The sequence below is a fragment of the Opisthocomus hoazin genome, chromosome 8, assembly GCF_030867145.1.
Source record: "Opisthocomus hoazin isolate bOpiHoa1 chromosome 8, bOpiHoa1.hap1, whole genome shotgun sequence".
NCBI lineage: Eukaryota > Metazoa > Chordata > Aves > Opisthocomiformes > Opisthocomidae > Opisthocomus > Opisthocomus hoazin.
This window is the reverse complement of record NC_134421.1, coordinates 9,249,880-9,260,358: the sequence shown is the minus strand read 5'-3', so window position 1 is coordinate 9,260,358 and position 10,479 is coordinate 9,249,880. Positions and strand designations below refer to the sequence as shown.

Genomic DNA, 10,479 nt, shown 5'->3' with positions numbered 1-10,479 from the left:
TGAGGCAATAGAGAAAGCAAGGCTGCTTCCCCCCCATCCTTTTCTTTTCGCACCTTTAAACTGTTCCTGTACAGATCACATGTATTTTTTCCTTTGGTAGCTTCTTGAGAACTTCTAGTTCAGGAGATTTACCATTCTGTGACACTGCTGAACCTCAAACATTCATACCTTCAGTGACAAATTAGGTAATATTCAGGTGGTGATTTGAACTTGGCAGATGAACAATCTGATCAGTATTTTTTTTCAGTTCATGGAGGCTTCATAGCTCTTTGCCTTTGAGTTTAATACACGAGCAGAAGTGATGAGGATGGGTAGAGACTAGGAGGAGAAAGGACGTAGGGAAAAAAGAAGAAAATACGAATACACCGGCTTCTTAACTCAATTTTCATTCCACCATCAAACATAATGTTGATCTAATAAGCCTTCTTTTATATACAAATATTAATGTATTCTGGATTTTCTTATAATGATATCGGAAATATTTACACAGTTTTCATTTGACTCAAGCATAATTTATTTTAGAGTCATTATTTATAAAACTGCTGCTCTCCTCTCCCCAAACCACAGCCCAGACCTAAATATATATAGCAATACAATATATACAAATAAATAGCATAATAAATATGCTATAATAAACAGCAACAGACTTTCCTTTGGAGGCAACGTGTGGGAGGCAGGGAGCAGGAAAGGTGATGGGACTGGGATGTGGGAGCGACTTTACATACAGGTCCCTTCTGTACCCCGCACGTTGTTCAGCATCACACGAACAAGATGCGAACCTGTTCCCTTCCCCGCCTGAGCAGGGACTTTGAGGTGCAGCAATGCACGTGCCACGTGGCAGTGCTCTGCCTCTCGCTCTGCTGGCTTCCTGCCTTCGCTCACGCGCTAGCACGAGGAGCTGAGAAAACGACACGTTTTATTGAATAGTAGCATGATCTTTAAGGTCCCTTCCAACCCTTACCATTCTATGATTCTATGATTCTATAAATACGATAAATACTGATAGATGTGGCGTATAAGGGACCATCAAGAGAGAGCAGGAGGCCTGAAGCCACTATCAAAAGAACAGAATTAGCAGCCGGTGGAAAAGAAGGGGGAGGGATGGGGCAAAAGATTAGGTGGAGGGAGAAAATGCTGGAAGTAGCCAGTGGAGGAGAAGGTGCAGCTCTCCTAGGAAACGAGAAGCAGATGAAAACAGGGAAACAAAGGAGTACGGAGCACTGATTTTCCTGCCTGACGTACTTGACTGAAACTGGGACCAAATCTCACGTCTGAGAGGATCAGCCAAGACCCTCCTGTTACCTCAGCATCCTTCGTCATTGCTTTAACGCATTCCGCTTGTTCGGATGTCTGATTTCCGAGTCCTTTGTGTTGGATAGTGATAAGCTGCGCAGCTTTAAGGACTAAGTAGTTTTAGATTCCTAACATTATTATTCCAGTGTTAAGAATCACATTTCATAACTCAAAAACATCCCATTTAGGCACAAAAAAGCGCTAACGCGATTGAGCGAGTTCCAAGAAAGGGCAGGAAAGGATTCCACCTCCAACAAATTATTTTGCTGTTTGGAAAATGACTCTTCAATTACGTTCCAGTCTTAGGATTTTTTCCTCATATCCAGGCTAGCTGAGCTTCCCCCAACCTGAATACCTGCTGTGATTTACTTCTTCAGCACTTGACAGACAGGTTGGTAACTCTCTACATCTCTGGTCTAAAGAACAGTTTAGCTAGTAACTGGACCTTTTGGTTTCTAGCCTCTTCACTGAGCAGAAAAAGTCCATTGCGGTTGGTATCGGCCTGGAGAGAGGAAACCAGGAGTCCAAAAAGGCTAAATCAATAATGTGGATCAAATACAGAAACTGCAGCTTTGATGGGGGACAGAGAGACCGTGCTGACAGATCGTGGTTTTTCAGGGCAATATCCCACGTTACTGGAGTTTTAAGAGTTACTGTTCTTCAGTGACGAGTCAAATAGGATGGATAACCTTTTTAAATGAATGCTTATATTGTAATATACATATCTATGGATTTAAACACAAGCGTCTTTTGCTGACAGAGCCAGTACCACAGTTCATAATCCATCCTTGTCTTTTAGTCCTCGCTACCACCGAGACAACACAAACCTCCCAGACATTTCGTCTCTCCTAAAGAGGCAAGTCGCCCGCCAAGCACGCGGGAACTAGGGCAGTCTCCGAACCACGCTGCTGTAGTTCTCATCGGTCTGCGAGCGTGCACTTGGCCAAAGGCAACATTTCTGGTGCAGCGGTCGATGACCTCTCAGCGTTTTTGATGCTATGGATTGCTTGAAGCTTGCGGTTATGCTAAAGGCCCTCAGACGCGGTTATTCCTTTTTAATATGATACGACTTCTCTCTCCAGAAGAGACATTTGGTAAATGAGCACAATTTCTGTTACGCCCCACTGGGGGAATTCTGCAAGGCTCCAGCTTAGATCTTTGTTTTATCTTATTTTTAGGTGGTTTGAATGCCCGGTCAGTACCCTACTATCCGTCCTCAGAGGGCATTAATGTTTATTAATAAACTTGATGATACTGTCAAGCAACCTGAGTTTGAACTGCTTTGGTGTTGGGCAGTAGAGCAGTATTTTGGCAAACAGTGCAGCATAAAAGCAGAATGACTAAGTGCAAAAGCAGAAAAATAAAGAGGCTGCAATGTTACTTTCTAGCTGTCAGTAACAACTCTGACATTCCCCAGCTAATTAATACTTTTTTGGTTTATGCTGTTCATTCAAAAAGCATTTATGAAGTTTAGAGCTTGTGCATGATGCTTACCTGCGCATCAGTTGCATCAAAACAGACCCAGGACAGCCAGCCAAGGAATAACACATGCCGCCTCACGCACAGCTTGCGTATCAATCGCCTCCCATCCACCCACACAAGAAATGTCGTCTGTCTAGCTGGCATCTGCACTGCCTCATTCGCAGGCTCCTCTCCGATATAAGTGTGCTGGTTTGGACAAGCCAACTGAATGCTGCTTTAGGTTGGAGCCTTCATGTAAATGCTCCTATGCCTACAAACTAAATGTAATACAGAGTAACATCAGCTGAAACATCAGTCATCTCTCTTTTACTTAAATAAAAAGCTGGCATAAACTCTGACATCTCAGAAATAATTTTTAAAAAGCTCCAAAATATATCATAAGCTTCGCTGTAAACTAGCCAGCTCAATACCGAATGCAATACCCTCACACCTCCTGGATGATCCCTGTCATTGCCTGCTGCTCCCCCAGAAATATTCTGAGCGGCAGTTTGACGCTGCCTGTCACACACAGCCTCCTTCGCATCCAAGTACAGAAATTAGAAATGTTGCACCTTGTCTGTAATAGTTGCTGGTTATAAATAAGACAGCATCACCCAGATGTCAGAGCACGGCACACTGCAGCTGTACCGCTCCAGTCCCTCCGCGGAGGAGGCTTTCCTTAAGCCACCTGCAGCTCTCCTCCTCGTGGCATGTGACACACCGTACCTTAATATTATTCTGATCAACACTGAATATGAGCTGGGGAAGCAGCTCTTGCACACGTAGGCATGACAGAGTCTCTAGAGGGATGCTGTTTCATCAGTCCTGTCCTGATGAAGATTTTAAAGGATATTAAATTAGAATGAGAGAAATTTACCGCTACAGTACAGAGCAGATACATATTTCACTAACTTCTCTAGCGTTTTGTTGACTGCGGTAAGAACTCAGGCGCTTGTCTCGCAACACTGCAAATCTCCTAAAATCAGCCTCTCTTAGAGCTTAGAAAACCAGGTAACACTCAGTAAGGACACTGAACAAGAACTACACAGCTCACCAGAAACACCTCTTCAGTGAATAACCTTGGCGGAGTACAGTTGTTGAGCTGTGTCACCGTTTAGAGTCCAAAACCAGGACAAGCTGTTACAAGTTTACGTAGATCCGTTGGTTTCAGTGATCAGACAGATCCCTTCAAACACATGCAAATTTGAATAAGCTTGCTTTAGAAATGTCACTAGGTTAGCACTGCTCCCTACTTCTGAATGCCTCTGTATGCAAAATCAAGCATACCCCAAGCTAACTGTGCAAATACTTTCTGCTCCAGTCACTCTACGTTTTTAGTAGTTCTCCTTCACCACCTCAAGGATGTTCCTCTAAGCTTACATGGTCTGGAAATTAAGAGACTCCATTGCAGGGCACACGCAGGCATGATGCGCACGTAGCCAGGCAGAGCGGCACAGCTGCATTCTCTGCTGCCGGCTCCCTGGCAGGTGGGAATGGTGGATGTATGCAATCGTTAATACTAGCAACACCGGAGGAGCCTAGCGATAAAAAACACATACTGAATGCTAGTAAAACTGTTCATCACCTTATGAAGTACTTCAAAAATGTCCTCCAGGCAATCAAAAGAAATTAAAAATCCTTTTACTACAGTAAACGTAAAATATTTTAATTAGTAGAGGGTCTCAAACTGGAAAACAGTTCGAGCCTTCGTATTTCAGCTCTTTTGTTGCAGTATCTAATGATTCAGGGTACAGTGAGAGTGCTGTGGGCAGGCAATGGACCATGAAGTATTGTCCAGTGCAAAATGCAGAACAATGAATTCTAACAGCAACTTAAAAAACCCACGAAACGCTAAAGCTACCTGAAGTGAAACTCATTATAATAGGCAAGACGAAAAGCAGCAGTAGAAGCAGGAAACCTTAATTTTTTGTGGCCACACGCAAAACAGTGTTGATATTAACCCAAGAAAGTAAAACAGACAATGAAAACCAAAGAATTTTCCAGAACCAGAAAAACTGAGACAGCTACAAGAAAAACACTGAGCACTTCTTTTTTACTATTGTTTTTTACTACCTGGATAAGAGAGGGCTCTGACAAACTAACGTGCTCCAACACACAGTATATTTAAACTGTAGAAATCAAACACCAATAAAACCACAAAGACCCAAAGGCACTCCCACGGTGGACTCCAGTATTTCCCAGTGTGTTTCTTGTGCCCCACACACAGCACACATGCCAAGCCCTCTCCAGCTGGGAACAGAGAGCCTGGGTTACAGCTCTTCTGTAGCATTTCCAGGGTAGTTTGTTATATTGTCCGAGTGGCATTATTTCTTCTTGAGAGCTCTCTTTCCTTCCCCCTTCTTTGGTTTTTCCTTCCCACGGAGCTTTTTCAATCGCCTCATCTCCTCTTTAAAGTCCTGATGCTCATCCCTAGATGGGGGAGGAAAGCAAAAACGTTTACTCTATTTGTTGGAATACCTAGTTACGAAGCATTCTGTGAACTGCATGATAATGAAAAAAAACCCCTCAAAACTTTTTTTAACAGTGACATCCATACTGAAGCTCACTGCAATGTATTCTGTGTTACTGCTAGCAGTAATTTTGGGTGGAATAATATAAAAGATTTCCTCTGATTTCAGAACTAACAAGGCTGCCCTTTTCAGCAACAAATGGTGTGTGCATATATACATAATTTCCATTGTATTTTCGATCCACTACATTTAAATGAGCAGTAAAATACAAAAATCAGCAAGAGACAAGAATGAGAATCATAGAATTATTAAGGCTGGAAAAGACCTCTAAGATCATCAAGTCCAACCATCAACCCAATACACCATGCCTGCTAATCGCGAAGTGTCACATCTACACATTTTTTAAACACCTCCAGGGATCGTGACTCCACCACTTCCCTGGGCAGCCTGTTCCAATGCCTGACCACTCTTTCAGTAAAGAAATTTTTCCTCATATCCAATCTAAACCTCCCCTGAAGTGATCTGAGGCCATTTCCTCTCGTCCTATCGCTAGTTACCTGGGAGAACAGAACAACACGCACCTCACTACAACCTCCTTTCAGGTAGTTGTAGAGAGCAATAAGATCCCCCCCTCAGCCTCCTCTTCTCCAGACCAAACAGCCCCAGTTCTCTCAGCCGCTCCTCATCAGACTTGTTCTCTAGACCCCTCACCAGCCTCATTGCCCTTCTCCGGACACACTCCAGCACTTCAATGTCCTTCTTGGAGTGAGGGGCCCAAAACTGAACACAGTACTCCAGGTGTGGCCTCACCAGTGCCAAGTACAGGGGCACGATCACCTCCCTACTCCTGCTGGCCACACCATTCCTGATCCAAGCCAGGATGCCATTGGCCTGCTTGGCCACCTGGGCACACTGCTGGCTCATGTTCAGCCGGCTGTCGACCAACACCCAAGGTCCTTTTCCACTGGGCAGCTTTCCAGCCACTCCTCCCCAAGCCTGTATTTCCCCCTTCTCATCTAGCTCAGCAGTCTAGCAACAGCACATTGTGTTTCTGTGCTAGATACTAAGTTCAGGTCATTAGCTTCTAAGAAAACAGGGGCATGCTGAGCAGTAATTAGAGTACATGACACTGCACTCAGGTGACTTCAAGATTGAGTTATGAACAAAGCATCTGCTACTGGTAGAATCTTAATATGAGGGTAAAACAGGAAGGAGGATAAAGGGGCTGGCAGAGAAAATGAATCCTCAATAATGTTCCAATAAATTCCACTTAATCTCTGTCCCTGTATTTTTCAGTGTGAAGGTAGTTTTCGAAAGTCACTACTGCATCCTAAGTGGCCTAAGATTGACGCACTCTATTTTTAAATACAACTTTCCTAAAAAAGAAACAAAAAGCTTGCGAGTTATTATCAGGCCCTTTTACTCTATGACTCTTTATTACGTATTTCTGATCAGCAAACCTGATCCTCTACAAGCTCTCTGTGTACAGAGCAGCTAGAGAAGGAACTTGAGATTTGGAGCGGAAGGAGTAAAGAACATTATCATGTCATTGAGGCTTTCTGTGTTAACAAACAGTTATTCTAGCAAGTGTTTGCATGCCCACCTAAACCAAGAACATCCTGGATGCAATCCTTCATGGCTAATACTGTGTTAGTTGCAACAGAAATTACTCTGTCTTGACTTTACAGGGTTAGCAGCCTCACTTTTAGGTGATATCTTTGGTGCTACCTGACTGAAGTCAAAGGACTGCTTTTGACTCCTGCTGATGTTCTTCAGCAGTGCAGTTTTTCCTACTCAAGAGTGTGGAAATTCATTTAGAAATTAGACAACCGGTTTGGATGAAGCTGGAATTAACAAGGCTATTTAAACCACATTTGAATTTAATTTAACTTAATTTATTTTAAAGGATAAAAAGCCCCTCCAGCCTAACACTGACTTTCCTTCTCTTCTAAATTTTACTTATTAGCTGTTGAATGATTGAGGAATATATAGTAAGACCGTCTCAGGGCAATTTTTGTGTTAAGGTAACATTCATTTGCCATATTCAGAACTACAGACCCATCTCTCACCTACAAAAAATCTCTCTTCCCTTCCCCACAAAGCCAACGCAAGAACTATTTCTTAAATAACTGGTTGCCCCTAACTACACCTGGAGTCTTTCTCACAAAATGTTCTAATTATGGCAAAAGTTACTTAAGACAGTAGTCACTTGTTTCACTCTCCTTGCCCTCAGCACAACAGTCAAGGGCACATTTCCATACGCACCATATTCTGAACTAAACCTTTTTCTATGCTCCTCTTTTCCTTGAGGTGACAAAACTCACACCCACCCCTTTCCCATCTCCAGTCCTGCTCCCACCCTAGAAGCACAGAGATTACCTGTAGAGACCAAAGTAACGGAGTTTCTTCATGAGGGCATAATAGGTGTTGTGAGGAGGATACCAGCTGTAGACCTCCTTCCGCTTGGCCAAAGGCTCCTCACTGAATAATTTCACTACTTTCATAGATTTTGAGTCCGTTGGCCTGACAACTTCTCCGAATATCTGAGCACTCAGCCGGGCCATTCGAAGGGCATACCTAGAAACAGTGGACATCTCCCAAGGAAGAGTGCGCACACACAGACCGACGGACCTTCCTGCAAAAGGAAACACAAAAAAGCCACAACTCTAAGATGACTGAGTATTGCAAGCTATCCCAGAATTAAGGCAAATGCTCATTGTACACTGATCACACGTTTGAAGTCATGCATTCCTTGCATGAAATCGGTCTAACCCTTAGTACATCATCCTGCACATAAAGAATGTCTACACTAATTCAGGTACAACTAGCAGCCTAACTAGGACACTACAGAAAGCAATACAGACTATAAGAGTACCTATGCTGAACGACAATTTACTATGGCAGATCCCACTCAGCTTGCTTAAGGCTGCCTTTAAACTCCAGTCACAGGAACAATTACAGTGTGAACTCTGCCAAAAATGTGTCCACTGCGATGCCTCTGACTTCTACACAAGCACAAGGTAAGACACCACTTAAAACGTACTGAAGAAGCAGCCTGGAAGTTTTGCTCATGAAAATTTCTCACCCTATTTAAAATACTGTATGAACATTTTAATAGTCCATCTAGCAAAAACGGCCTATTAACTGCAAAGACAAATCATGTTTCTCTATATAAAGCACGAAGATCTTTCCCATCTCAACTCCCTTCCCTTGATCATTTCCATCAGTTTTTTCTCCATTCTCTTTTCAGTGTCTCCTGATATCTATTCTTTTCAATAGAGGAAAAAAATCATTTCCCCATGCTAGATTCTTTTTTCCAAGAAAATCCTACATCAGGAGCTTCCCATGCTCTTTCAGTTGTCTCCCACCTAAAGACACCTTTGCAACAAAACTCCTCTGAGGATAAAACCATTGCTATCACGCCACCAGAGACAACATCCAGACTCTCTTAAAGGAGTGTGAAAAAGGGTTTTCTCAGCTTTTTTAGCCCTCCCCACTTTTTCTCTTCTTTGCATCTTTACTTTACTCTTTCCTTGTGGAACAGGATGTAACGAACAAGATTCTTGTGATCCTGCACACGAAGTTGTATGTACTGTGCCTTTTTGAGTAAATGACGACATAAGTCTCCAGAGAAATTAAGTGCAGTTCATTCAAGCGCACTACATTTATGTTAAAGCTTAAAGTTCTTATTTTAAGTGGTATTGCACAGCTGACTCCAGAAGATGAGCATAAAAAAAATCAAAAAGCACGGAGTACGGACAAGAGTAATCAGCAGGACAGGACTGAGTCAATTTTACTATGATAACAAGGAGCCTGGTGTTTAATAACACGAATCTGAAGTGTTCATAACCTCACTTACACACATCTGCCCACCGGAAGACCTGATGTACAACTGTCTACATTGATTTACTCCTGTTCGCAAAGCACTAGAGAGGAAGGAGGGAAAAAAATCAAGCATGAAAACAATACAAGTAGTCTGAGTCAAAGAGAATAATGAAAAGATTAACAGAGGGAAGGCAAAGCGTCAGAGACCTCAAGTTTAGGCAGCAGGCCTGGTGTGAGAAGACAGCAGCTCTCAAATGATCACAGGGCAGCACTTCAACTCCAGCATCTACTGCATGGGGGAGTGATCCCTAAGTCTTGCTAAAAATCAGCCATTTCAGAACAGCCAGCCCCAATTTCTACATTCAGAGGTAAAGCAACAAATTGCTCCCTAAACTCTTCACTGCATCATTGCTCTGAATATATGACCAGACTCGGCTCAGAGTTTGCTTAATCTTTTCCAACTGCAACCTCAAGATGAAAACATCTTTAGCTCCCACACGGTGCAAACCAGCGGTCTGAGGGACCAGAATCACTCGAGGAATCTGAACAACCCAAGCCAAGGCTGGAGACCTCTGCTCATGCTTGCCAGTCTGAGAACATTTCAGAGTTGAGAAAGGCAAAGGCTACAAGCTCCCAAGTGCCAGAGCTGTCCAAAGCCTGTTTCAGGGCAACCTGCGATTCCGTGCGATGCTACCAGAACAGTTTTGTCCCTGTCGCTCACAGCGACGATATCAACACAACCTAAACCAAAAGCACCCCCCCCCCCCCCCGGCTGCTTCTCCACCCCCTCCCCGCTCCTCACGGCTACGCCAGGCCTTGCTCTCCCGTCCCAGGCCGGCTCTCTGCTTCCCGATCCGCTGGCCTGCCCCGAACCGGCGCAGCCCGGGAGGACTTTCCGCTTCCAGAATCACTTTTGATTTTTCCCTGACCGCAGCGGGCAGAGCCGGCTGCCACGGCCCGGCCAGAGGGGCACCGGAGCCGGGCCCCGTCCCCGCCAGCCACCCGCGGGCCGCACCCGCCGCCTCCCCGCTGGCCGAGCCCCGCGCTACCCGCCCCGGGAGCCCGCCCGGAGGCCCGAGAGGCGGCGGAGCCCGCTTCCCGCCTTCCACTCGCGGCCCCGTGCCCCGCTCACCCCGACCCGCGCCCGGCCCGGAGCCGCAGGGCCGCAGGGCGGCAGGGCCGGAGGGCGCATGCGCGGTGCCGCCCCCGCCGAGGCGTCGCGGGGCTGACGTGAGGCTCCCTGAGGCGCCGCGCGCGGCGGCGCTGAGCAGGGGCTGTTGGCGGCCGGTCGGTCCCCGGTCCCGTTGCGGTGCTCGGAGGCGCGGCGGGTCCCCCGCTGACGGCCGCGCTCCCTCACGCCGGCCGGGGGAGCAGCGGGAGAGCCTCGAGGCCGGGCACCGGTCCCCGCACCGCTTCCCCGGCGCCGCTG

At 45.5% G+C, this 10,479-nt stretch overlaps 1 protein-coding gene across 2 annotated transcripts; it reads right to left on the bottom strand.

Annotated features, from left to right (window-relative positions):
* Window positions 1-4,790: 4,790 nt before the first annotated feature.
* MRPS33 (mitochondrial ribosomal protein S33) lies at window positions 4,791-10,260 on the bottom strand. Of its 2 annotated transcripts, none has more exons than XM_075429012.1 (3): window positions 10,183-10,260; window positions 7,605-7,860; window positions 4,791-5,184 (listed from the first exon to the last, which is right to left on the bottom strand). In XM_075429012.1, exons 2-3 carry the CDS (start codon window positions 7,817-7,819, stop codon window positions 5,079-5,081), a joined length of 321 nt encoding a protein of 106 aa, XP_075285127.1. In that variant the 5' UTR covers window positions 7,820-7,860; window positions 10,183-10,260; the 3' UTR covers window positions 4,791-5,078. The 2 variants fall into 2 exon arrangements, with proteins under 2 accessions (XP_075285127.1, XP_075285128.1); XM_075429013.1 differs by lacking the exon at window positions 10,183-10,260 and adding an exon at window positions 9,258-9,350.
* Window positions 10,261-10,479: the final 219 nt, after the last annotated feature.